Source organism: Pavona decussata, unplaced genomic scaffold (genome assembly GCF_977016875.1).
Source record: "Pavona decussata unplaced genomic scaffold, jaPavDecu1.1 SCAFFOLD_4, whole genome shotgun sequence".
In the NCBI taxonomy this organism is placed as follows: Eukaryota; Metazoa; Cnidaria; class Anthozoa; order Scleractinia; family Agariciidae; genus Pavona; species Pavona decussata.
The window spans coordinates 382674-410617 of NW_028145428.1; the positions used below are offsets into that span (position 1 = coordinate 382674).

The window sequence follows — 27944 nt, forward strand, 5'->3', positions numbered from 1 at the left end:
TAACTGCGATACTACGTGTGTTCGAAAGGTAAGCTTAAGTATCATTATCGGCTAATGCTAGTTTTCTTCAGGCTGCACTGCAATAACAATTTTTTATTATTTTTCAAACATACAGTGAACCCTAGTTCTGGTGGAGTAGCTTGTTTTGTGATCTGTCTGGCGGGAGCGGCTTCATTAGACGTGCTGTCCTCCATCGGGCCTATGCTCTTATTTTCTGATAGTCCTTCTTTAAAACAAGGTTGAAATGGCGTTTTGTGAGCTTTTCATCTTTCCATAGACACAGCTATAATAATTTGTGGTTGAGAACAGTCTTCAGAAAAGTATGCAGAGGTCGTGGGGTTAGCAAAAAAATCGAATCGCGTGTGTCCGAACCATCCGTACAAAACCCGAAAGAAATGCCAATTATGAAGACCTTCACCGTTGTTACTAGAATTAAGCATCAAGCAACTATAAATCGATACGGTGTTATTGAATTTTCCTCAAAACGCGAACTATACATTTTATTTTGGAATTTTAAAATCAAGCCATTTACCGGATCTTGCTAAAGAAATCCAGGGGAATCTAACCGGAAAAGGTTTGGCGAGTTCTTCTTTCTGCGTCATTTCCGGTTTTCGGCCCAAGCGCTGCTTCGAATCCCATGGTGAGAAACTTTTCATTTTTCTGGGCAAAATAGCGGAGATCGAACTCCAATTTTGGTAAATATCTTTTATTTGGGTCATAAGCTTTCTGAATTTGGAAAGTTGTTTTGGGGTCTAGAGTATCCCTTTAAGCCCTTTCCCTCAGTTTGCCTTCAGTGTGGCTCACAGTACAATTGATGTTTGTGGAAATAAGTTTGATCTTTTCTGGCAACGGTGCAACTCCATGCTGAAGACCGAGTTTAAGTCAATTTGTTCGTCAGACCACTGCCCCAACCAAGATTGCACCGAGACTGCAACTGGAATCAATCTGACGGAAGCCTCATGCCTACAAACTGGGGAAACCTACTTTGAATCAACTTTAAGCCTGCCCCGGGCAATATGGAAAAACACTTTATTGGAACACCTCCTGTAAGTGCTGATGTGATTCTCGGCCCTCGGTGTCTAGACATTACCTCCGGTCAAAATTACCACCCCTATGTTTGCGACGGGGTTCACACAAATGGACAGAGGAAATTCTGCAATGGATTGTCCATAGCCTTGCCCATCCAGATACACCATTTTCCTTCCAGTGGCCTAGTTACCGAGTTCGCATTATTCTAGATAAACAAAACATCGATGTATTGGCCATAAATGAGACAAGACTAGATGACAATATTTCTGATCTAGAGGTAAATGTCCGCGGGTGTGACATCATCCGGCGCGATAGGCCTTTAAATGTCCTTGGGGTCCGCTGTGATCCCAGGGATATCTTTGTGAATCCCAAGGAGGGAAGGAGGGATTTTTCCGTTTCGGTGTCTTCTGGGGGCAGGGGCAGGGCTAGGGTTGATGTGTGGGCCCTCGGATAGAATGAGTGGGTATCTTGGTGAGCAAAAATAAGAGCAAAAAGGGGTATCTTTGTGAGCTAAATGAGTAAGGAAATTGAATACCCTGGTGGCCCAACCGTGTGATCCTACTTAGTGAAAAGAGAAAAACAAATTGTTGATTATCTTTTCTTTTGTTTTGTTTTGTCCAACCATAATCAAGAGTGTCTGAGTTGTATTGTTCTACTCTGGATTTGTATTCTCTTACCGTATGCCTCTCTTAGATTACCCATATCAAGAAATTACAGAGAGAGCTGGAAGAATTGAAAAAGGCGGCCAACCTGACTTTGATGGACATTGCAATCACTTACCTTTAGCAAATCATTGCTCAACCCGTTGTATTGTTTGATCAGTATGCAACGCTCGCAACCTTGGAGGAAGTCATGAACGTTGCCCATGAAAAGGGGGGTGATCAAGTCTATTAGTGCTTCAGGTTATTGCAAGAGACTTCTTGACGTTGTGACTACAGATTTTTCTTCAGCAATACTAGAGGCTGCTGGCCTTAAAACAGTAGGACGTGAGCCCTCTGTAGTAGATCGAGCTGAGCAACAAGAAAAAAAAAACCAATTCGAGATCAACAATGATCTACAGATGCAATTCACTACATATCAGCCAATGCAGAGTCGTTACTTGCACAGTATGACTTGGTGCAGAGCTTTGGAGCTGCACAGCTTGATTACAGAATCAACACAAGAGACAGCCATAGGTCAGACAAAAGAAAGAAAGGTAGTAATAATCCAAAAACACCCAACCAGAAAAAAGATTCTGCTACTAAGAAGCAGTTGAAGTTCTTCGGGAAAACTGTAGAAGGAGTATCTATGGATATTCTTGACTACACAAGTGACATGGCTTTGTTTATGTTCCGTATATTAGATACTATTGGTTACTTGCAAAGGTGTGACAGTATCTAAGGAGAGTACATCTTGTTCAAGTCCTGGATGTAGCAAAACTTGTCACCATTTGGCTAGGCTTATCTATAAGGTCTTAACTTTGAACAGTCGTGTCCACTGATTTACAAATGCCAGTTTTTACATACTGAATGGTCAAAAATTATTGATACTTTTCCAGACCATGTTCCCCTGACACATGTAAGTAAATATAGCTCGGACAATCAGGTTTTCAAAATTGAAATCAGGAAACACGCGGAGAGGCCAAGTGCGCATCTTGCAAAAGTACAATTTATTTTGGTGACCTCCAAGCCAGTACAGAGGGTCCTTACAGAACTTTTAATTTGATGTGGATAAAAAGGACATTTTCTTTTATTATTTTATTATGTGGTCAGACTTCATTTAAGTTCTCGGATGCGAGTGCCTGGAACAAACTACCAAGAGAGTTACATGAGCTAAGAACACTTGCACAGTTTAAGGTCAGAACATTTACTTACTTGATGAACATGGATAGGGCCAATCATATTTGTAAAAGCGATGCTTAGTTCATTTTGTTATATTTCTCTAACTATTTTTTACCACTGTTTTTCATGTAAATATTTTTATATATTTCTTATGTCCTGGTCACCGATTAATACCAGTCTATCAACCTTTGTTTGACTGACCAGTCTTTTATCAGGATAAATAAAGTTATTATTGTTATTATTATTATTATTATTATTATTATTATTATTATTAGTAATATTATTATTATTATTATTGTTATTTCTGTCCACGAAGAGAATGCATTTCAAAGTTGCCCAGAAACTCGTTTGTAAAACCTTTCCAAGCTGGTGTTGATTCGATCTACGACCTCAAGATGACTTGTGAACAAAAAGCCTTGATTAATATTAATTGATACCACTTGTACTGCTTAGATCATATTTACATGTTATGTGCTTGGCATATTTGCTTTCCAGCTATATAAAAGCTAATTATAGCATTATTATTGTTGTTATATTTACCCCACCGGATTGAAAAATTGAAAACAAAATAAAATATATGGGATAAATTATCAAATAGCAACCGTTGTTTCCCGAGTAAACCAAAGCTTTTGTGAGAATAATGTTCAGGGCTCGAAATTAAAAAGAAAATCCAGTCGCAATTTTGCAGCTAGATACGAAAATTTAGTCGCAAGGTTGCAAATGTTAGACGAAAAACTAAATAACCTGATGACAATTAGTAAATAAATAACTTGACTTTCAAATGATTAACAAAACTTTATTATGCCAACGGCTCTCAAGACTTTCTCGATTATACGCAACACTTTATTTTATACTAAGTATGCGGATATGTCATAAGCTTACAAAATACAGTTCTCCAGTCACCAATAATCTTTCAGAATTCTTGGTCCCTCGATTCTACCTTCATGTTGTGGACAGTCCCACAATTATACAGCTGCATGTCTTTGGGGACGCGAGTAAACAGGCAATTTGTTCTGTAGCCTATTTCAGATTCAGTTACGCTAGTGTTGTGCCTTTGTAGCAGCAAAGACACGTGTATAGCACCCAAGAACCCTTTGAGCATCCCTAGACTAGAGCTGCAAGCTGCAGTTTTACGTGCAAGGTTATCTAGTGTGATAGTTAAGGAACATGATTAGAAGGTAGATTTTACCTACCTGTGGACTAACAATGCCACTGTGTTCCAGTGGATTCGTGGCAAATCTAAGCATCACCCTGCCTTTAATGGGAACCCAATTTGGTGAAATTCTGGACACAACCGAACCAAGCCAGGGGAATCGTTGCCCTGGTCCCTTTAACCCAGCTGATGATGGTAGCAGAGGACTTCGGTTACAGCTATCACATGAGAGAGTAGATGGCTGAATGGTCCTTCTTTTTCAAGTCTCTCAGAAGAAAGATGACCTAAAGGAAAGTGGAAGCTTTAAACCTCCAACCAGCAGAAACAAGAAAATTCAGCGTACATGCACTGCAAGCTCACGCTTCACGTGAAGAGTTCATTTTGTTATCCAAGCATTCATCCCTGACACGTCTTCTTAGAGCAACTGCTTACACTCTCCAATTCATTTACAACTGCAAATATCAAAGGACTGGCCATCAAATTTGTCCATTTTTGGTGAAAGAGTTGGAGTGTGCCCGGAAGTTCTGGATTGTTACCGCCGAAATGGAATATTTTCCTCTAGAGATCGCAAGAGAAACCAATACATCTCAAATAAGAGTAGACTGGAATCTCTTTCCTCTTTGTGCTTGTGGCTGAATTAAAAAAAGGGCTCATATTCTATTTTCAAGTCGACATCCTATTGTGTTATAACCTGATCATGAGCTGAGTTGCCTCATTATTATGAACCGTCATGAAAAACTGAGACATGAAGGCGTTGAACATGTACAGAATGAATTGAGGCAGCAGTATTGGGTCCTACACTCTCACGCAACTTTCAGGAAGATTCTGCATCAGTGTTCATATTGAAAAAGGCAAAGAGTAAACCCAGAACCTCCTTTAATGGCAGCCATACCTGCTGATCGCTTACAGGTGGCACCCACATTCTCAAGGTTGGAGTGGAATTCTTTGGACCTCGGAAAGTAAAGCATTCCAGGAAGCAGGAGAAATGTTATGCCTGCCTCTTTACCTGCCTCGTGACTAGAGGAGTACATCTGGAAGTCCCACACTCCTTGTTTACTGATTCCTTCATCACGTCTTTAATGCTTTATTGCCAGGAGAGGTACACCAACTGTTATCTACTACGAGTTGAACCTCCGCTACCAGACACCTCCCATAGGCAGACACCTCTTGTAAGGGGCGTGAAAGATGGCGGACGTGTTTTCTGAAGCTCCGTCTTCTCCTCGATAAAAACCAGGATGCCTACAGAGGCGGATAACGAAATAAACCATGAAGAGGCTGATAAATCGAACAAGTATCCTGCAAGGAAAAGTGAATCCCGAAGAAAAAAAAGAATGCGAGAACGAGGATCTCAGACTGATGACGAAGCCCTTAGTGATGGCGAGCAACACGAGCATGGCTGCGCGATGTGCAACACGAAGCTGAACGACATACAATGCAAGCTCGATAAGTTGATATCTGTGCTACCTGAAATACAAAACCTGAAGATCCAAGAAGCAACGCTCGAAAAGGAAAACGAAGCGCTTAAGGAGAGTCTGGAGTTAACACAAGCAGAAGTTGAAGGTTTGAAGGAGCAAGCCAGCGTGGCCGCGGCGACGCTAAAAGCAACAGCTGCCAAGATAGTCAAACTAGAAGAGCTAGAGCGCAGGGTTGTCAAACAAGAATGCTTCAACAGAAGAAATAACATCAAATTCTTCGGCATCAGCGACAATGAGCAGGAATCCCCAGAAGACACAGAGGCAGTTCTGAGAAACTTTCTTGACAAAGAAATGAAATTCTCAAAGAAGCACCTTGATGAAATTGAATTCGAGAGAGTCCACAGAATTCCAACTCGGGCACGCGAAGAAAAACCAAATCAGCACCCAAGACCGATAATTGCCAAGGTATCTTTCTTCAAAGATAAGCAACAAATCAAATCACACATCAAGCACCTACCAAGAGGAAAAAAGTTCGGTGTGGCTGATGACTTCCCGAAAGAAGTAGATGAAATAAGAAAGGAGCTTTACCCGGTGCTGAAAAAGGCAAAGAGAGATCACAAAACGGCTTTCTTCAACGTCGAAAAGCTAATTATTGACAAATCTGTTTACCGAGGACCCGAAACAAAAAACTTTACACTTTACGGTCGAATCATGGACAAAAATTAATTTGGTTAATCATTTAGTGCCTCTGTAGAGCAGTAGGAAGGCTTACGTGAATCTCAGACAGGAGAATTCGCCCTAATTGCTGCAGGTATTTATGTTTCGTGTTGTATGTTGTATTAGTTTGCATTAGTTTGTTGTTCTATCGCTCTAAAATGTCTCTTGCTAGCTCTAAATTCGCATGCTCATCGCTCCAATTGTCCACAATGAAATCTGTGACTGGAAACTGCGTTTCATTTCACTTTTCATGTACGTATGGTCTTCAATGTTTTATCTCTGAATGTTAGAGGGTTAAACAAGACGATAAAGCGACGTCAAATATTCCGATGGCTGCATCAACAAAAACCGGATGTAGTGTTTTTACAAGAAACATATTCTTCTGCGCAAAATTTAAAATCGTGGGAAGCAGAATGGGGTGGTAAAATGGTTGGAAGCCATGGCACTAATCACAGTATATCTGTCATATGATGAAGAACTTGCCAACAAAAAAAACTTCTTTGAAAAGCTGCCTTAACTTAAAAAGACACTGAACATTTGGTCGTCTCGAGACATTTCTATATATGGAAGAGTAAATATAGTCAAAACGTTGGCAATGTCCAAACTAACTTTTATCTGCAGCGTTTTAGACACTCCAAAAGGGTTTACCGATGAAGTTAATAACTTAATATTCGATTACATATGGAAGTACAAGAATCCAAAACTAAAAAAAACGACTATAATCAAAAATAAGAAGGAGGGAGGACTTAATATGTTAGATTTTACGTTATTTGATAAAGCGTTAAAGATAGTCTGGGTAAAGTGCTTGTGCGCTAATGATAAAAGACCATGGAAATTTATCCCACTATCCTTACTTTCCAATGTTGGCGGCAACCTTCTTTTCCGGTGTAACTATAACATTCAATATCTACCCTTGGATGAAAACTTACCAAAATTCTATCGAGATATAATTTCCCACTGGCAGCAAATTAATAGCACTAACCCGAAAACAAAAGGAGATGTGTTAAATCAAACAATATGGAACAACCAGTTTATTCGAGTAAACAAGTTATCTGTTTTTTTCCCTGTTTGGAAAAAAATAGGTATTGAAAATCTCTTGTGCCTTTTCGACAACGAAGGTAAAACCTTGATGACTTTTTCAACCTTCATGCAGAAATACAACATCAAGAGTAACTTTCTGCAGTATTATAGCCTTCTATCTGCAATACCACAGGAATGCAAAACTATGCTAAAGCAGGAATGTCTTCCACCGTCAACTGAATACGTACTACTTGCAATTGAAAAAATCACATGCAAAACAATTTACAATACTTTACTCAATCACCAGCACTTCCCTCCTCCAACTGCGGAGAGAAGACTTATTGAACGCGGTTTTTTCTTTCAAGAAAGACAAAAAATCTACTTACTTCCTTTTAGTGTCACAAATGAGGTAAAACTATCCATGTTTCAATATAATATAGTTCATAATATCCTGTATACAAACAAAATTCTGTACAACATGAGAAAGAAACAGCGACCCGATTGTCCTTATTGCCATGATATTGATCAGACACCACTCCATTTATTTGTGGAATGTCCAATTGCTAAATCCTTTTGGAATAAATTTACAAAGTGGTTCAACGCTACATGTAGAGGAAACATTGCATTAGAGCAAAACGAAATTATATATGGGGTTTTAAAATTCACATCGTCCGGTTTAACCCTAAATCACCTGATCATAATTGGAAAATACTTTCTTTACATTAATGCAGTACAAGATGACAAAAGACCCCAGTTCACAGCTTTTGTCACCCTCGTTAACGAAAAAATTGAATTAGAAAAATACATTGCGATTATGACCAATAAACTACTCTCTTTTAATAAAAAATGGTCCAACTTTTTAAACAATTAATCTTTAGAGTCTAGCTGTGCAAAGGCATATACTATCCATTTGTAAGCAACTAAATTAAATTCATTAATTTGTAAGTAATTGTATTGTATCGTAGTGTTAGTATTGTTCTTAGTAGCGTAGGTATCGTTTCGTTTTGTTAGTAATATCGCATTGTAAGTAGTTTCGTATTTTTTTTTTTTTTAGCACTGTATTATAAAAAGTATCAACCTTAACAAGTAGTATTTCTTAACAAGCGTGTTGTAATTTGTTTGAGCACTCAATAAAAAAAAAATTAAAAAAATTAAAAAAACTGTTATCTACTTTGACAATGGTACAAAGTTTGTTGGGGCAAACCGTGAATTACATTGTCTTATTGGGTGGAATCAAGATAAGATTGCCAGTACACTGAGTCAAGAAGAAATTCAATGGGTATTCAACCCTCCTACTGCACTTTACATGGTTAGAGTATGGAAACGTTTGGTGAGATCTTGCAGGGAAGCTCTTAATGTTGTCCTGTAGAATCAAATTCTGATCAATGAAGTGTTGTCAACTGCTATTACTGAAGTTGAATCCCTTGTCAACAGTCATGCCTTTAACTAAAGTGAGTTCAGATGCAGATGATCTTGAAGCGTTAACTCCCAATCATTTCATCACTCGCAAAGCAACACCTAACCTTCCACCTGTAATCTTACTGACAACGATATATTATGTCAAAGGCGTTGGCGACAAGCGCAAGTTATTACCACTGCATAAGCACTGAAGAAAGTGAAAGCTCGGATGATGACACCACTACCTGTTACACAATAAGGCCTGTTGAAACGTTTTCAACATTTGCTCAACATTCGTTCAATAAAAGTTGAACGGATGTTAGGAAAATGTTAGATGAATGGAGTGTTCAAATGGTTTCAATGCCATTCATCATTTTCAAGAACACACTTTTAACAAGCTTTCAACAATGTTGAACGACCTGTTCAAACGCCATCGATATGTGGTTCAACAACCAGGTTGAACATATGTTCAATGCAAATGATTGGGTTGAACGCAAATGTTGAGATCATTTACATGGGCCTTAACCCTTTAAAGTTGTTGGTGTGACACATTCCACAAAAACCCAAGAACAGGGTTTGCGAAGAAAGGAAAGTCATAGAAACTGTCAGTAAAGTTAAAACCAGAACCAGACAGTGAATTTGACAAAGAAGCCAAAGCAGTCCAGAGTATGGAAATGGACCGTGTTTTATTGGATACATGCCAAGTGAACTGACAAAATACTTCCAAATACACAAGTCAAGCTAGGATAACAATTACCAGGTGTTACAATATGCACGTGATTACCATCAATGATCAACTGGACTAGGATCAACTTATGCACGTATCAGCAGCTAGCACGGGGAGCCGACCCCCAAGCAACCCACGGGCTTGGTAGGGGATTTGCAGCAAAAATTTGCCCTAGAGACGGGCAATAGAGTGCTTTCGCCTTTTTTGGCAAAACTCCCTGGGGATCTACGCACAGGATTTGCTAATGCTCTGCTGTCACGAGGTCCAGCAGTAATTATTCCGCGGCATGGCAGAACCCCCAGGGATCCACCCACGGGATTTGCCTACCATCTGCTGTCACGAGGTTCAGCGGTAAATTCATCGGGTGAGCGCTCAACTGCATTTCAAAGCCTTAGCTTTCTGAGGTGAGTAAATTTTATTATCATTCAAATGCAAGTATAATTCATCCATCCTCCACTGAAAACTGGAGGAAACAAATTAACATTTCGTGAAAACTATTTTAAGATGAAAACTTTTCTGATATTGTGCTTTTAGGGACCGGTCATTATTTATCACCTGGGGGGGGGGGGGGGGGGTCGGAGTATTTAGGGGGGGATCACATGGTTTTTTGAAGACCTTTAGGGGGATCAGCTGTAATTGACAAGCATAATGGGGGGGATCAGACCAAAAAACAAAAGGAATTTTAGGTCGCGCCCGGACCCCGGGTAAGTGCATTTGTAAATACTTTGGTAGGATTTGCTGCTAGGACTCTAAACCCCCAACCATATATTCAAGACCATGTTCAGTTGTATTTTGTATTATATAAACTTTATTCTAGCCCAGACACAAAACCCAAACCCTTTTACAGACCCTCCATTTTGTAAAAAAAGTATCGCTATTGTAGTCTAACATACACGTTGTTAATCAGGCACGATCTATTGAAATTAGAAAGGTAATCAAGATTTTGAGAATGGAATACTTACAATTGTTCAAAATTGTTTCATGACGTTTCAGTTTGTTTTATAGAGAATCGTACTCTAAAATCATAAACGTTCATTATTTTAATACGCGGCGGAATGAAAACAACAAATAAAAAAGTGTTTATTTTGGCAAGGCTGTATCTTGTTCCACTTCCTTGTCAGAATCTTCGGCAGCCCTCTCCACTGGCTCTTGCACAGTCTCCACGTCAGATTCATCGTAATCCTCGCCTGAACGTGACCCTCTTTCAGCACCATTACTGCTATTCTCCTCGTTCATTCTGGCCACTACCACTTTCAAATTGCGTGCCAGCTCTGTTTCAAACACGCCTCTTTCCAAAAGCCATAGCAGAGGATCCAGGTGGAGACGCTTGACAAATCTCGCAGTGAATCCTGCATTAATACTTGAGACACATTTGTAAGTATTCTTTTCGAGTGAGTCGAAAACCTCCTTAGCTACCTCTTTTGAGGTAAGTTTTTCTAGGAGAATTTTTATGGAATTCTGTCGTGATGCCTGTAAAGAGTCAAGAGAAGAAAGTTCCAATCTCTGTTCCTGGTGTTCTAACAATAGATGGGTCGGTCCAGAAACGGAAAGAATTCCGCAACCTGTACCAGACTCAAACAACCCTGGACATTTCCTGGATATCTATCAGACAGAATCGACGGGCAGGACACCAGATGTATTAGATATCTGTACGAGGAACATTCTGACAGTATCAGAAACGATCAGGATACCATGAAGAGCTTCTGCTCAAAATATAATGTGGCAGAGAAACACGTCATTGCATATGTTAATCATTTGAAGGATATTGAGATCTGAAAGGACATGAGAACAAGAGCAGCTGAGGAGCGAAGAAGGCAAGAGGCCGAACGAACGTACAAGGACTTTCAATGGGATAACCTCATCGAGGGTGGCAAAGTTGAAAAGTTCCGGGGAAGAGAACTAGACCTGTATCTCAACAAGCATGGTTTGACGACTGTGGGTCGGAAACTTGACAAAGTTAAGGCAATTGGATGTCACTATTAGTCGAAGAATAAAGAGACTGTGATAACAGAAGAACTGTCGAGAGATGAAGAAGACTTGGAATCCGAGGATGAAGAATCTGAAAGTGAAGAGGCAGAGAGCGACGATGACTATGTTTTCGTGGATTTGGATGAACAGCCTGAGATTGGCACTTCCGCGACAATTCATGTGCCTTGAGAATTTTGCATCTTAATGGAAGCCTGGCGATCTTACTCTAAACCTGAGGCCCCCTGATAGTGACCGGAAGGTGTTGTCACGTCTGAATACATTGACATCTTCTCTTTTGAAGCATACACAAAAAACACTTAGCTCGACTGAGTAAGGATGTACTTCAAAAACTTGGCATTACCGCCATTGGCGATGTTATTTCAATCCTTGCACACCCTACAAAGCAGGTAAGTAATTTAATTAATATCTGTCTTTATTAATCATTTATGTCCTGAACCTTTTAATCTCCCTTACTCTTTAACTACGAACTGGATAAAAGATTTATCTCTATATTTGGGCAGAGACTCACATGTAGTTCAGGGATTATGTCCACCTCTAGTCTTTTATTCTTTTCATTTCGGAAATATTTTTTCCATCAAAGTTCCATCTTTTTATATACAAATATATCTTTTCCATCTAAATCAGTCAGGCTTTCGTTGTCCGGATCCAAAGTTGTTTGACTGATTGTTGTTATTTTTGATGGTACCCTGGTTACTGACTGGACTTTTTTTGTCACCAGGTACCACTTCGTGTAGAAGACGACCATTGTCACCAAACCAGACAGGTGAGATGTAAAGACCGATGACATTAAAGTATACTTTTACGCACACTTGTACCTGAAGGCACATTTAGTAACAGCACTAGTAGAATGCCCTACGCATAGTGAGATTGCATACTGATCTACCTGTTATCAGGGAGCCGAATAATAAATTATTGCTGCATGTACTGTAATAATTGCATTTACTATTTTTCACTGTTAAGCCCTCAGACGTGGCTCAAGAAGCAAGAAAGACTGGATTGAAACAAACAACCCTTGTGTTTTCACAGGGCCGCGATGGACTGGAAATTGGCCCTACAATTTCAGTGAGTATGTTGTCCCTTGTACCTAGACCAGTTTCTATGATGTCGAGTTGATGTCTGCTCACACCTAAATGAAGTAAACGGTACATCAATATAACATGCTAGAGCGGTTTTCAAATGAGTGTCGTGAAACAAAACCAAAGAGATTACTCTAACCAGTCATAATAGACAAAACCAACAACTCAGTTAAACAATCATAACTCATAGCAAATACATGTAAATGGTGCCAAACACTGGAAAACAATTTTCTTTTAGTATGGTTGATGTATAATGTTAGTATAAGTTATCAGGAACCAGTTCAGAGTATACTGTTACTATTAGTATATCATGTAAAAAGAAATATTATACCTGACCAATGGTAAGCCAATCTCAGAACAACATATTATTTAGGGTGACCCTACCTCCTTGGAGAAAACTGAGAATATCACTATATTTCTTTACAACCTAGTATATTAAGGTGCATTTGACCCACAAAGTTTCACTCTATGGTTCCTAATATTATTTGAAGTTTAAATGTATGTACTTTTGTCCATGGCCACCAGGAAAGTGGAACTACAGCAAGTACTGCCAATGTAGCTTTAAGCAGAGAGGTCCTGGGAAAAGAGTGTAAAATATTTGGTCGTTCTGCAACTTGGCCACTAACAGAATATGAAGAAGCAATTAACAGATGTGCACTGATTTGCTGTGAAGATGATGCAAGTTTCCTCAAGAACAGGGATAACTTATTTTCCTTAGCAAAAACAAGAGCTTATTCTGAGGGGTACCAGTACAAGAAACACAGGTCTCGATCAAACGTCTTTGGTAGTGAAATAGAAAACAAGGTAGCTGCAAAATGTCCCAAGTTGGTGACTGAACAGCTCAACAATGAACACAGGAGATAACAGATGATATTACAAGTGTTTCTGAAACAATAAAGCTACTGGAGCTACAAAGAGGGAAGTTTGTCACCGCTGAAAAGTACCTTCAGACTGCTGAAGTTGTCAAACAAATACCAGAATGTAGAATGAAGCAGAGGAAACTACAAGAAGACCTTACTAAGCTTCAGAAGGCTGATATTCGTTCCAAGAAGTATGACAAGAAGAAAAGGGCCAGAAAATCAGACCAACCTTTGGCTAGGCTTACCAGTGGTATTTATAAAGGGACCTGCCTGGCCAGCACAAGTGGTAGATCCGCTCATTCCACCAGTATCGAGACTGAAACAAATGAGAGTTGTTCTCAAGAGCAGAGTGTGCCCAGTCCAAATTCCAGAAGATGGTTGCAAACTATTGACAGCTTTACTGTTGTGACATCTGAGTGTAGCCAGCACAAGAAAAAATTCAAGTGATTCTACCAGCACCGAGACTGAATCTGGTGATGCAGACATGAAAGGAGATTTAAGAAGTGCAAATTGTTGTAGTCAAGAGCAAAGTGCTTCCAGGTCAAGTGACAAAGGAAGGGAGCAAGCTATGGATGTCGTTACCATTTACACACCTGGAGGGCCCATTATGAATAGCACAAGTGGTAGATCATGTGGTGAGACCAAGGGTGATGATGCAAATTTACATGCAAAGAGTAAAGATTGCATTCAAGAGCAGAGTATCCACATTCCTAAATGGCCACATACTGGTTCTCTACAAAGTAAGCAAGGCCAAGATGACTGCATAACTTTAGGTTTGTCTGTGGGGCACAAAGAAACAGTATCAAACCGATACACCAAGTATTTGTCACGTGCACTTTCTAACTTTGCTCGTACTAATGAGGGACTTTATTACAGCTAGATAACTGATTTTTCCTTGAAGGAATTTGTGATGGCACGTAGAGATCACTTTGAAAGGAATCATTCAGTTCCATGTGGAGAGTGCAAGAGTCTTATTGCAGCAGCAGAGCAATTAAATGAAAGTGGCATTGTTCCTCTGCAGTCTAAATACATTCCATTTGCTGGCCCCAAATGTTGCGTTCAAGTCTGACAAACCCATAAGAAGAGTGACTGCGGTAATTTTCCCTATGCAAAGGCAAGGAGGTCAAATAATGTATGTGACAGAGCTAAATTCAGCAGTAAACTATGCAAAACTTCACGAATTCCTTATGTCACTATCAGATTTCAAGCATTCTACCTCTCAAGTTCCAAATATTTCAAGAGAAACTTTACAGATTGTTTGTGACCTTGCTTTATCTGACAAAGACAAGCAGCTTATCAAGTATGCAGTTTGTTGCACCAACAACAAGTCCGCACAAGCTGAGAGGAAGGCCTATGGAATATCGAATCTCACGTCACTAAAACAGAATGCGGAGAGTGCTGTCGAACAGGCAATGGAAATTCGTGATGCTGTAAATTATTTGTCAAACGTGAAAGAATCTTTTATCCTGGAAGAACTTGGCATACATATTGATGATTCCACTAGTGACATTGATGTGTCCAAGTTAAGTGAGACATGTGAAAGTGATGGAAACGATGGCTGTGATGATGTGAACAGTGAAAATGATCACCTGCTGATGATGCTCAGAGAAAACAACAACTGGTTTGCATTTGTTAAGGAATTGAAGATGATGCCTCACAGTTATACATCTGAAGTTTTAAGTCAAGTTCTTATTGATTTTGTAGCACTTTTACCCTTCAGTGACTTAGCTGGTAAAGCAATCCCGCCAAGCATTCCTGATGACAGAGAGGAGAAAAGCCACAAGAGAGGAGAATGTCATAGAGTCCGATTCAGAAAGCGATGATCCTGAGGATTGGGTAGATGTGGATGAAAGACTGAGTAAAAATAAGAAATCTTTTGTGATAAACGAGAAGCGCAAGCAGAGGAAGAGGGATAGGAGGCGGTTTCTAAAGATTGTGGCAGAGAGAAGTGTGCTGAAGAGAAAGGTTCCAAAACGTGCTTCAAGACTACTAAAGGAATTCCTCAATCTCAGGAAAAATATTGGAGATTTTGTACAGGACAATCGAGTTGGTGCAGATGCATGGAGGAGAACTGGTGTGGCCACTTTCGATGGTAACATGAAGAGTGGGCCCCGTGTGACATACCAAAGAATCAAAGAACATTTAGAAAGAAAATGTCAGAGAAAGTTCAGCTATGGGGCAATTGTTCAGCAAATCTTCCAAACGCTCAGCAAAATGTTTTGGCTTGGTGATGTTAATTTACTTTCACGGGGTTCAAGAACCTTTTAAAGTTACAGCTGTTTCGACAAAGGTTGTCCAAAAAAAGCGTAAAAGCATATGCGACAATGCCGAAAGGTGGTCTGGAAAATACCCAATAAATTTCAATAAAAGCTCGAAATCCATATCGCCCGCCATCTCAAGTCTTCACTGTACGGTCAGGGCGTAGACAATGCAAAGAAAGCAAAATTAACGACCTCGGTAAGTCAGAAAGATCTCAGCTTAGACGCAATGCGATTTGAAGTTGAATGAAACAAAAGCTGTAGCCATCAAAATACTCCATGGTGCTCCGGGTGTGTACTCGTCCTTGTCCATCACTTTCAATTGTTGCTGCACATGTAACTGCGTACCTATTTGTTTCTTAGAAATCTCGACTTATCCAGTTGTACGGGAAGAACGAGAAATCAAAGGGAAAACTTAGGGCAGCTGAGTAGCTAATCCATAATGCCTCCGTTCCCAGCAGATGAGGATAACATTTGACATTTTCTAATAGGTAAGAGATAAAAACTCGTACAAATGCAAATTGTTGTGAATTCATTCGTCTTTCACTGTTTCCTTACAGATCAGCCATGTTTTCTCACCCTGGAAGTCCTACGAAATTGTTTAGATTTACAAAAAAAGGAAAGCTGGATGCATGAGCATAAGTTGTCCAGTGAAACCTTTTGTTGTTGTGTTGCCCAACACACACATGTAATCCCCCTGAGGTTAGGTGATGGATTTTATTTCAAAATTAGGTGTCAGAACTTGCCTAAAATGGTATTTATTCACCGAATCTGTGACAAGCAATATTGTGAGAATTTTTGAAAGGTTCCGCAAATACAATTTCTACAAACTTGCGCTTATGAGCAAATGATTTCAAACAGTAAACATTATAATAATTTCTGATGATAAAGTCCACTTTGATTTCGTGAATTTAAACAATCCAATTTGAATTTCACGCTAAATGACCTTCAAGCAAATCAAAACCAAGCCATTAATTGGATCAGAGTGAATATGCAAACAGATCCCGCTGCACCCAGCCTATTGTTTTCACGGTAGTTCTTATGCTAACCATTGCTTAACAACAAAAATTCAAGTCAATCTCCCCCAAAACAGGGATTAATGTAAAATTTTCGTAAAAGCTTTCAAATGTCTACAATTATCTGTTTGCAGAGGGACACTCCTAATTAGAATTGAGTATCTTTTTTTTTTTTTTTTTCTATTTGTTTGTTTTCCTAAGGTCAGTGGTCGTAAATCGAAATTTTATTTATTTTTTTATTTTTTTTATTCATTGCTGCAGCTTTGGTATTTATGAATCCGATTGAGCATGAAAAAATGCAAATGTTTGTCGCTCAATCTTCGTGGTCTTAGGGACCCAACAAAGAGAAGGAGCATATTCTCTTATTTAAAAGATCAGGGAGCCTCTTTCAATTTTTTACAAGAAACCTATTCAGAGGTTAACGATGAATCTGTTTGGAAAAATGAATGGGGAGGGCAAATTGTTTTTTCTCATGGGAGCCGTCATAGCAAAGGAGTGTGCATTTTGATTAACCCATCAGTGAATACAAAAATAGTTTTCTTTTTCTGACACCCATGGTAGAATAGCCTTAATTACAGTGAGCTTCACATGTTTTAGGCTGTCATTGTGTAACATTTATGCCCCAAACAATCCAAACGAGCAATTGCAATTTATACAAGAGCTTAATAATTGTTTGATCGACAAATCAGAACTTACAACGCTAATTATAGGGGGAGACTGGAACTGTACCTTGACAAAAAAAGACAAAAAAGGTGGATTGGCATGGAAAGCTACGAACTTTAGAAATGCAATTTTAATAACAATGGATATGTTTGATCTCATTGATATTCAAAGGGAACGATATCCCAACACAAACAAATTTTCTTATACATCAAAAGCTTTGAATGTAAAATCAAGGATTGATTTCTTTTTAATATCGAAAGAGCTGAAAAAGTATGTTAAAACAGTAGATATCCAGGCTTCAATCGCTCCAGATCACAAAACAGTCTACTTGTCACTAGATCTGCCAAAAAACACCTCGAGGGGGCCGGAGTTTTGGAAATTTAATAACACACTGCTGGACGACAAGGAATATGTTGAAAACATACGGAAGATATACCTGAAGTTACGAGAGAAACTTAAAAACGTGGAAGACAAACGGTTATTCTGGGAACTGTTAAAAATGGAGATCAGATCGGTCACCATTGCGTTCACAAAAGGAAAGTGTAAATTAATAAATAAGCGAGAATCTGAAGTAACGAAACTATTAGATGATTTAGACGTGAAAATTTGCCAAAGCAATGACCTACAAAACATAGATAGTAAATTAAAAATATATGAGGACTTAAAAAAGGAACTCCAAACGATATACGAAAACAAAGGTAAAGCGGCAATGTTTCGGTCCAAATGCCGGTGGTTAGAAAAAGGAGAACGTCCGACTTCTTATTTCTTCAATCTGGAGAAAACAAATTATAACAAGAAGACAATCTCCGAGCTTGAATTGGAAAACGGAGAATTTATATACAACGACAAAGAGATTTTGTCTGCAATAGAAGATTTCTACAGAGACCTTTACACATCAAAGATATCGGGAGCGCAGTCTGAGTTTGATCACTTCACTCAAAATTTAACGACACCCCAATTACTGAATGATGAACGAGATGAACTGGAAGGAATCCTAACATTTGAAGAATGTAAAGATACATTAAAGTCCTTTAGCAACGGAAAATCGCCTGGTGAAGATGGATTTACAGTCGAATTTTACAGATGTTTTTTTGATATCCTAGGAAACGATCTGGTGGATTCTTTGAACACTGCTCATGAGAAAGGTCAATTATTTATTTCCCAGCGTAGAGGTGTGATAATCTTAATTCCAAAAGAGGAGGAATCCTTGGCAAATCTTAAAAATTGGAGACCAATCACCCTCTTAAATGTGGATTATAAAGTAGCAGCAAAGGCTATAGCTAAGAGAATTGAACCTTTATTACCTAAGTTGATACACTCAGACCAAACAGGGTTTCTAAAAGGTCGATACATCGGAGAGAATATAAGACTTATTAGTGATTTAATGGAACAAACAAAAAGGGATCAAACTACAGGGATTCTCCTTTCATTAGACTTTCGCAAAGCCTTTGATACTTTAGAATGGTCACTGATACAACATGCTCTCAGGATTTATAACTTTGGGACAAACTTAAGGAGGTGGGTAGAGGTCTTCTACAAAGACATTGAAAGCGCAATCCTAAACAATGGTTTCGCTACTAACTGGATTAAACCCTCCGTGGGTGTGAGGCAAGGCTGCCCTTTATCTCCTTTTCTCTTTATTCTGACGGCAGAACTAATGTCCAACAAAATTAGGCAGTCTGACAATGTGAAAGGCATCAACCTCTGTAATCACGAAGTTAAATTGAGCCAGTTTGCAGACAACACTAATCTTTTCTGTGCAGACGTGGGTTCGGTTGAGGAGGCATTGATTATTTTAGGAGAATTTGGGAAAATATCTGGCTTACGTTTAAACATTGAAAAAACAAAGGCTATGTGGTTAGGCAAGTGGGCTAATAATCGTAATAAACCATTAAGTCTTAAGTGGGTTCATTGCCCGACCAGATTCCTTGGAATATATTTATCGTATGATTCTAAAGGTAATGATGAACTAAATTTTAAAATTAAAATCCAAAAACTCCAAACGAATCTTGATATTTGGAGATCCAGAGACTTATCACTGTTTGGAAGGGTTCTAATAATTAAAGCACTAGGGATCTCGTCTCTTGTTTACTCTATATCCAATATAGACGTTCCAAACGATGTCATAGATAATGTTAAAAGACGCCTTTTCTGGTTCTTATGGAAAAATAAGCGTGACAAAATTAGAAGAGCTGGACTTTACCAGGAATATGTCAAAGGTGGACTACGTATGGTTGATGTTGAGACAATGATAAAATCGTTACGTTTAGCTTGGATTCCTAGGCTTTTAACCTGTCAAAATCAGAATTGGAAGACGTTACCAGACTATTGTTTTAGAAAGAGAGGAGGTCTGAGATTCCTTCTTAACTGCAATAATTACAATGTCAAGTATTTACTTGATCTACCAAGGTTCTACAGAGAAATGCTCGAGTTTTTTAGGGAGCTAAGAACTCTTTATTCTACCAGGGACTTTCATGACACAATTTTGTTCAACAACAAGGATATCCTTATTGGTGGTGAACCCTTTTTTATTAAAGAGTGGTTCTTGAAAGGAGTACGAGAAATCAAAGACCTACTGAGAAGCGATGGTAGTTTCTTATCTTTCAATGACTTTCGAAGGAAATATGGCTTAACTAACACTAACTTTCTCCAATTCTATCAGGTCGTTAACGCTATACCAAAACACCTGGTCTCAAAATCAATATCAATGCAATATTCCGCCTTGGCTCATATCAACGATGTAACTTCTTTTCATCTTGGAAATGAGGTACGAATCAACCTTATGGAAGCGAAGGCGAAAGATTTCTATTGGCTCATTATTAATAAAATGTATAACGACAAGCATTCTGGTCCCCAACGTTGGGACACTACTCTCAGTTTTGATGAAGAAAAATGGAGTGACATTTTTAGTTCCGTTTGGGATATCAGCAAGGAAAATAAAATGAAAGAATTTCACTTCAAGTTTATACACAGAATTATCGTTACGAAGAAAGAACTTCACAAATTCGGAATTAAAACAGATAATGAATGTATTTACTGCGGGGATCAAGACTCTATTGACCATACTTTCCTTGAATGCCACTTCACTCAGCGCTTCACTAGAACTTGTTTGTCTTGGTTTAATGATAACAATAACACAAACTTTACTCCAAACAAAGAAGAACTCTTGTTTGGAATCTTTAATAACTCCATGCCATTATTAAAGAAATTTAATTACACACTCTTATTCATCAAGCGACATATATACACCAGGAAACTTAACGAAGAAGCATTGCTTCTCTCTGACTTTATAAAAAAAATTAAATTTAAATACCGCATTGAAAAATTTCAAAGTTAATTTTAGCTGTCAAAAAACAATATGCTCCTCCTTTTACCTACATTAGCTTCAGCTAATTTCTTAAGGATACTTCCTGGGTTCGCGGGTGTCCTTTGGAAAAAAATTCGTACGCGCGCAAGTTTTAATAAACCTCTAACAAACTATATATCATTATAAAGCTTAATAAATGTAGTTTCCTATGAAAAATATAATTTAGCGATTTTTTTCTTTTTTAAGTGCCAGGAGCCAGTAGAACCTCGAATCGACTGATGGTCGTTCCATTGAATTAATCGGTTATCAAACGCCGCGCGAAGAACGAAATCGCTGCACAGTGTTATTCACAAGGCAGCAATCAACAAAAAGGTGTCAGGCTTTTTCGAAATTCTGATTGGTTATTTAGATATCCACGTCTAAAGTTTGAGTAGCCAAAAATATTTGAGGCGTGTTGCGTTAACAGTCGCCACGGGAAAAATATTTTGAAAATCAAAATTCCCTGACACCGTTTTGTTTGTCATTATTCCTCAAATCTTCTGGCCAAATTTCACGACAATCCGTCAAAACTACATACCCTATTAATTCGTTCGAAGTCGACATACTCTGCCAAAATTCAAGTGCGAGTTTTCGCTCGATAAAGGTTTGCAAGAAAAACAAGCCTCCACAGGAGATTATGTCACCTCATTACCTGGCGAGCCAATCGAGCAACAGGACTCCATGGCGTCAACAACAATAGCACAGAATTTCGCGGAAAAAGTATCGCGTTGCAGACACGTTTTAGACTCCGCTGTTGTGATCGAGCGAGATGGGGAAAGTGGCGAAAGGAAAACGTAAAAATCAACCAGGAAAACGGGGAAAAACCAAGGCTAACGAAACCGATTCAAGCGCGTCAGCGGAGAGTTGGAGGAGTGCACTGATATCAGAGATGAAATCTATTGGGTAGGTTGTTCGTTTTGATTGCGTGTAATGTAATTTACTCTTCAAGCTAAAGCGATTACTCATTTCGCATCAAAGGAAATGTATAATGAAAGAAAATCGCATTTTTACTGTTATTTAGGTACGATGATGATTTCTTCGTAAGAAATCCTCAAGATAGCGTAAAGCGGAGCAAAAAGCGAGAGAAAGGGTCACGTAGAACGCGCTATCTCCAGTATTTACACGTGAGCTCATGCGCTTCTGGTGAGTTCTATTTCATCGGTCTAATTCTGCTGATTTCATGCCAATGTTTCATTGCAAACGCGCAGTAAAACGTTATTTGGTTTTATCTCGCTGCAGAAGAAAGAAATCGGCCCAGAGGATGCAGAATATGATGTCTGATATTTTCACAGGACGCTTGCAAAGTTACCCTGCAGGACTTTTGCACGGCAATCGACCTCTGTGTACTTGATCCAATAACAGTGGATAAATTTGAAGGCCGCTGCTCCAGTTCTTCGTGATCACCTTCGACAGAACCTTCAACGTCGACTAGAGTTTCTTAGCCGAACCAAGAGCCTTTGTTGCTCTCTGCAAGATCACGTTTTCGATCTTCGCTGAAACCTATCTTTCCCTTTTTCTTAGGCCCTGGCTTCTCCCAGGATTTTATCCACAGGCTCTTTTCGTTTTTAGATGACTTTTCCATGTGGGAAGCGCGAAGAATATAAAATTCGAAGTGAGAAATTTTCTGCAGGCGAGATGTAAACAAAATATGCTTATTTCTGAAATAAGAGCTCCCGGATGAAGCGTTTTGCCGCGAAAATTCCTCTGGGGCGTCTCGCACTAAGAAGATTATGACACCTTTTTTATTTATTTACTTTGATATGGAAATACGTTTTCCTAAATATCTCGCGCTTTTTTAAATATTTTTCAATTTTTTTTTCAGGAAATGTTAGATAAAATCCCCAAATTCTATTTGGTCGAAAAAAATGTTTTTTCACTTTATCACCCTATCGAACCCAGGAAGTACCCGCGCTAATGCAATGGCTTATGCAGTTTGATTTTGTGTGTACGTGTGTTTAGTATCTGCGTTTAAAATAAACTTCTGTCATATAGAATAGTATAGCCTGCGAGCAAGCCCCCCACCCCCAAGCTAGAGAGCTTGCTCACAGGCTAAGAATTGTAATACGGTAATATATTATCACAACTTTGTAATAATAGTAGCATTGTAGTTGTTGTATTATTATTATTATTTTTTTCTTTTCTTTAACTATTTGAAAAGTGTAATAAGTATTTATGTAGTGAAATAAAGTTCTTCTTCATTACAAAAAAAAAAAAACAAAAAAAAAATCTGTTTGCATTGGACGGGTTCAAAGGTCATCAGAACATCTTCTGACAATGTTTGGAAGTCTTCGGAAAATCGTCAGAAATCTTCAGAAGTGGCTAGGACATTTTTGGAAATTCCGGTCTTGACAAGACGAAAATCTCATGCATTTGACTCAGGAAAAGTTGGCAGGTATAGAAAAGTAGTCACTCAATTGGTTAACCACTAGAATTTGCATCTCAAAACAAACGTCATGACTTGAATCTTCCTCAATCTATAAGTGAAATATCTCTTTCTTTAATGCATGAGCAGAAACAAGCGCACTACACATGATAAGTGTGCTACACGTGAATATTTGGACAGTTTATGTTTCTTTTCATTAAGGCTTCCTTCCTGATGCATTCAAAGAAATGTTTTTGCCACAAGTCATATTCATACGGTGGCCCATATGGGCAAACCACAACCCAATTTCTAATCCGAAACACAACAATCTTTTCGAGAATGCAACAAAATTCTCCAGGACGCTGCAATCTTTTTGAAAACACAACAAAATTTTCCAGAACGCTTAAATCTTTTTTAAAACACCACAAAATTTTCCGATACACAACAATCTTTTTCAAAACACAACAAATTTTTTTGATACACAAAAGCAAACTAAAACCCAACAAAATTTCAAGGTAATGGTAACAACCCTGACACTAAAGCAACCGGAACCTTGGACTAGCCCTCCTGATCTTTGTGCTTGTCCCGTTGCCCGCCATGTTTTGTCATAGCTGTGGTGGTTGGAGAAGGGCAGATCATAAGTTTTGCCCAAAGTGCGGTTTATGGTTATTTTACCTGTAAAATATAGTTAACTAATGGGAGCTTAACACAACCTTGGTCCTTAGTGCATATCAGCGACTTCATCGCCACTAAAACATCTATTACACTCATCTCGCACAAACAGGGACCTTGCGTGACATTACTTATTATATAGCTGCCTTGTTCTGCATAGCAGAACATAAACTGACCTTTGTGCCTTTGAACAGTACTTCATTACAACTGGACATTGTTAGTAAAGGTAATTGATACCAAGGTATGCTTATATCCATTAGGTCCGAATTGTGTGCCTCATTGTTTGCCTTGCGAGTACACGTTGCACAATAAGTTTTATCAAGTTTACTTCGCCTTAGTGCTGTAATTTGTCTTTACGATTATGCCTCCTCGACCAGCCAAACGCCGTAACCGCCCGGTTAGCCTTAACCCGAAAACCATGGCTCTGCAGGAGCTAAATGCTTTACCTTGGAATTCTTTGATTCTTCTCGCGTCGGCTCGTAATCTCGTGACAACCGACATGAAGACCCGCTTGGCCCAGCAGGTTTTCGACCACGAACAGGCAGGCACGCACGCACCTCAACGGGAAACTCCAACCGCCTTGAACGAAAATCCCTTGGATGTTGGGCGACCACAGCCTCCAGATCGCCAACAGATGCCTTCGGTCTCCACATTTTCACCGGATCAACTTCTCCAATTCCGTGAGATCATCGCTGAAGTGGTTGCCCCTCAGCGCTCTGACCAAGTTGCTGGCTTGCCACAGGACATTCCTCTACTTTCTCCTGCCGGCGTCCTCCACAGCGGCCCCGCCACCGGCCTCAACGCGCCGATACCCTCCCAAACACCTCAAACGCCACGTTGGTAGAATTCCAAGATGGCGGCTTATCGCAACCTCAGCTAGTGCCAAGTCCTCTCCCAACGGCTCTTCAAGGTTCCCTGGGCGTCCCAGTCCACCAACCTCCCCCGCAGCCTCCACACGAGAGCACATTGCCGCCGCTGCGGGAAAAGATCCGCACCAAGATTACCAAACATCACGCTGTTCCGCCGCCTCGCCCCAAGAGCAGATGTCGAACCAACTCTTGTTCCCAAGTCAGCACTGACCCTCTGGCGCATCGACTAGCCTTCCTACAGTCCCAGGCGATCGCCAATTCCACCCGCCGTTCATACCAAGCAGGAATTCGTAGATACTCTGCCTTCTGCACCTCCAAGGGATGGCAATGCTTTCCAGCTACGGAGAACACTTTGCGGTTCTTTGCTGCCTATCTTGCCGACCAAGTCAGCTTTAAAACCATCAAGCTCTACCTGGCGGGTATCCGTTTCGCTCACACCGAGAACAGCTTGCCAGACCCCTTCCAGGACGCACCACTTCTTCATCTCCTCTTGCGGGGAATCAAGCGCACAGTGGGCCTCTCTTCCCGTCAGCGTCTTCCCATTACCATGTCCCTCCTTCGGCAGATTAAAGAGGAGCTAGCTAGGGCTTCTGACCTTCTCCCTTCCGACAAGTTGATGCTATGGTCCGCATTTACTCTAGCCTTCTACGGTTTTCTCCGTTCTAGTGAATTTACAGCTCCATCTGCGACCCAATTCAACCCACTGGTGCATCTCTCCAACTCTGATGTCTCTTTCAACTCTGGAGGATGTCTAACCCTGCATTTAAAGTCATCCAAGACCGACCCTTGCCGTCAGGGCTGCACACTCCTCATCGCACCATCTCATCGTTCTGTCTGCTGTACGGGCTCTCAAAAAGTACCTCTCCACGCGTTCCTCCAACAGCACTTCCCCGCTTTACGTATTCCAGTCTGGAAACTACCTCACCAGGGCTAAAGTCACCTCCATCCTCCGTACTATTTTCCAACGTCTAGGAATACCAACAGAGCTCTACTCATCCCACAGCTTCAGGATCGGTGCCGCAACTACTGCAGCAGAAGCTGGCCTGCCGCCTTGGCTTATCCAGACACTAGGACGATGGTCAAGCAATTGCTTTACCCTCTACATACGAACTCCACCTTCTGTGCTCAAGAAGGTTCCTAGCTGGCTGGCCTCCTCGTCCTCTTAGGGACAGGTTTTATATAAAACATATTTATTGGACTCTGCTTTCGTATATTGTAATTGGCAGTATTTGGGATATTATTTGGGTGCACACCTACCACTTCCCTTGCATGTTGCAGGCTGGGTGGGGCTCTCGCCCCACCTTAGCTTTCACTTACACCCGGGTGGGAACGCACCTTACTCGCTGGCTCATCCATACTTTGCAGGGTGTGTCGCTGCCACCCTTGTTACGTTACTTATCATTGCTAGGGTGTGCTGCTGCCACCCTTGTTGCCTTACTTGTTATTGCTAGGGTGTGTCGCTGCCACCCTTGTTGCGTTACTCATTATCACTAGGGTGTGTCGCTGCCACCCTTATTGCCTCCATTTGCAGGGTGTGTTGCTGCCACCTTCCATTTATGCTAGGGAGCACCCAATGTCTTTAGTCCCATTTACTGCTAAAGATTGTGTTGTGTGTATTTATAACTACTATGTTTAGCGACAGGTTGTTAAAGATTATCTTCATCTTCATCTTCAGCTACTCAAGTGTCCACTTTCAAGAACTTCCTGTCCCAAAAGTTGAAAAAGAGGCAAACCACCTTCAATTCCAAGTCCAAGAAAGTGAAGATGGACGAATTTGCAACCATAACGATTAGGACTGGTTCTGCAACGAGCGGCATTTTCAAGCCTCTGAGAGGCAAGCCCTCCCCCTAAAAGTCAATAAACATGTCTCAGCCGAGACAATGCTTGATGAAGCCTTGAAGAAACCAAGTTCTTACGACCGTACTTTCAGAAATGACAAGACTTATAAACTGTGCTTCCCAGATAGAAGTGAAGTGACCACTCTTTCTGGAACAAAGAAGCCATTTACATAGGAAAAGGTATAAAGACCAAGGGAAGACTTATGCCACATTACATTGTTCTTTCCCATTAGCACATGCTTCGGACTCTGAACCCGAGCGGACTTGTACGTCAGAATTAGAGAGCTTAAGTAATGGTTGAATGACGTGGACCTAGCTAATGATGACACTGATATATTCCCAGCATTTGACAAATTTCAGCGCCTCTGACACTGCATCCAGCACCACGGCTTGTGCAAAATTATGGGGCATTTTAGGTTTTTTTGGGAAGCCCTGTTGGGGGAATAGTCTATTCGTTTGTTTTGGCAGGCCTAAGAAATAACAATTGTTCGGAAGAGATAACAACAGATTTTGCCAACCCTTCTCCCCTGGTCATTTGTAATGAAAGCCCCTGAGTTGGTATTGTTTTGGTTCTTATATCATTGGTGGATATCATTGCTTTAGTATGATCAAAGAAAGAAACCAAATTCCCAAGTTTCTCATTAACTTGAATCTTGATGACATTGTCCAGTTGAAATTTACTGAACACCTTCTTGTTCCTATGAGTACTTCCAAGAGAACAACATTTGCTGTTGGAAGACAACTGCTTTTTGAGATGTACTTGTAATCACTGATGATGGATAATTATATTAAAATATTTTAACGTTGGGTCTGATAGGTACCTTTTTAGTTTTATTTGCACAGTAGTGAAATGGGTTATTCCAGAAAAAATCCACACCCCCCCGACGGATGGGATTCTGGAAATTCTCGCGGGAGGGGGGGGGGGTCAAAGACTCTGGAAATCCAGGCGGGAGGGGGGTTTGGACTTGAAAAAAGTCTTCTGCAGGGGTCATTTCGACCGACAGTTCGCGCGATTCGAACGGTTTGTTCGGTGACACTTCAGCGCTCTCAGACCCTGAAAATAGTAGAAATATTTTGTTCACATATATCTCACCTGACATAAATGACAATCTAAGTTCCTTCGCAGGTCCTTTTATAGCAGAAAACGCGAACAACAAGATACTAAAGAACGAGCCGTCGCAACAATCGAAGAACCTGAAACGCCTGACACATTTCTACTCGTACCCAGACCCAGCGCGCCACCGTTGTGTAATTTAATGTTAGCCCCGTTGAAATCTCGGTTGTTTGGTGTAATAATAATAATAATAAAGACAACAAAAACGCTGATTTACTTTCACACCTTCGCACTTTGTATTTTTTAGGTTTTTTTTTTTTTATCTAGGTCTACAATTATCAGCCTAGTCTGCCTACTTCTCGGCTTTTTCAAACTTCAGCCAGATCCCCTCTTAGTCCTAGGAACGTAAAATTGAAGCGTCCTTGTAACAAGGTTTGAGAAACGTAAACAGCATGATTTTTTTACTCTAAATAATTTCTCTCAAGTTTGCGTTGTCCCCTTCCGAGACGTCTGCAGCCGCAGTAGCTTCTGATTTAACAGTTGCTTATTACTTACGGTCACAGTGTATTAAGTTTTTACCTTCACCAGAAAAAAAGTGAACATTTATCGACGACGACGAGTTTATTTGCAATGGTGCAACAAACATGTATATAGTGTAACAA

The 27944-nt window shown here is 40.0% G+C and overlaps 1 protein-coding gene and 2 pseudogenes across 2 annotated transcripts; all 3 read left to right on the plus strand.

Annotated features, from left to right (window-relative positions):
• The first annotated feature begins 5237 nt into the window (after positions 1–5237).
• On the plus strand, positions 5238–13930 carry LOC146489617 (uncharacterized). The gene is given in 6 exon segments (XM_085104662.1): positions 5238–6020; positions 9455–9549; positions 11549–11654; positions 12214–12360; positions 12870–13182; positions 13185–13930. Coding segments are annotated over 6 exon segments (1911 nt in total). The 3' UTR covers positions 13652–13930.
• A 36-nt stretch (positions 13931–13966) lies between these two features.
• LOC146489618 (uncharacterized) lies at positions 13967–15472 on the plus strand (annotated as a pseudogene).
• Positions 15473–22576: 7104 nt separating this feature from the next.
• On the plus strand, positions 22577–27921 carry LOC146489619 (uncharacterized; annotated as a pseudogene). The gene is made up of 2 exons (XR_014863398.1): positions 22577–23514; positions 26043–27921. The product of XR_014863398.1 is annotated as an uncharacterized LOC146489619 (transcript).
• Positions 27922–27944: the final 23 nt, after the last annotated feature.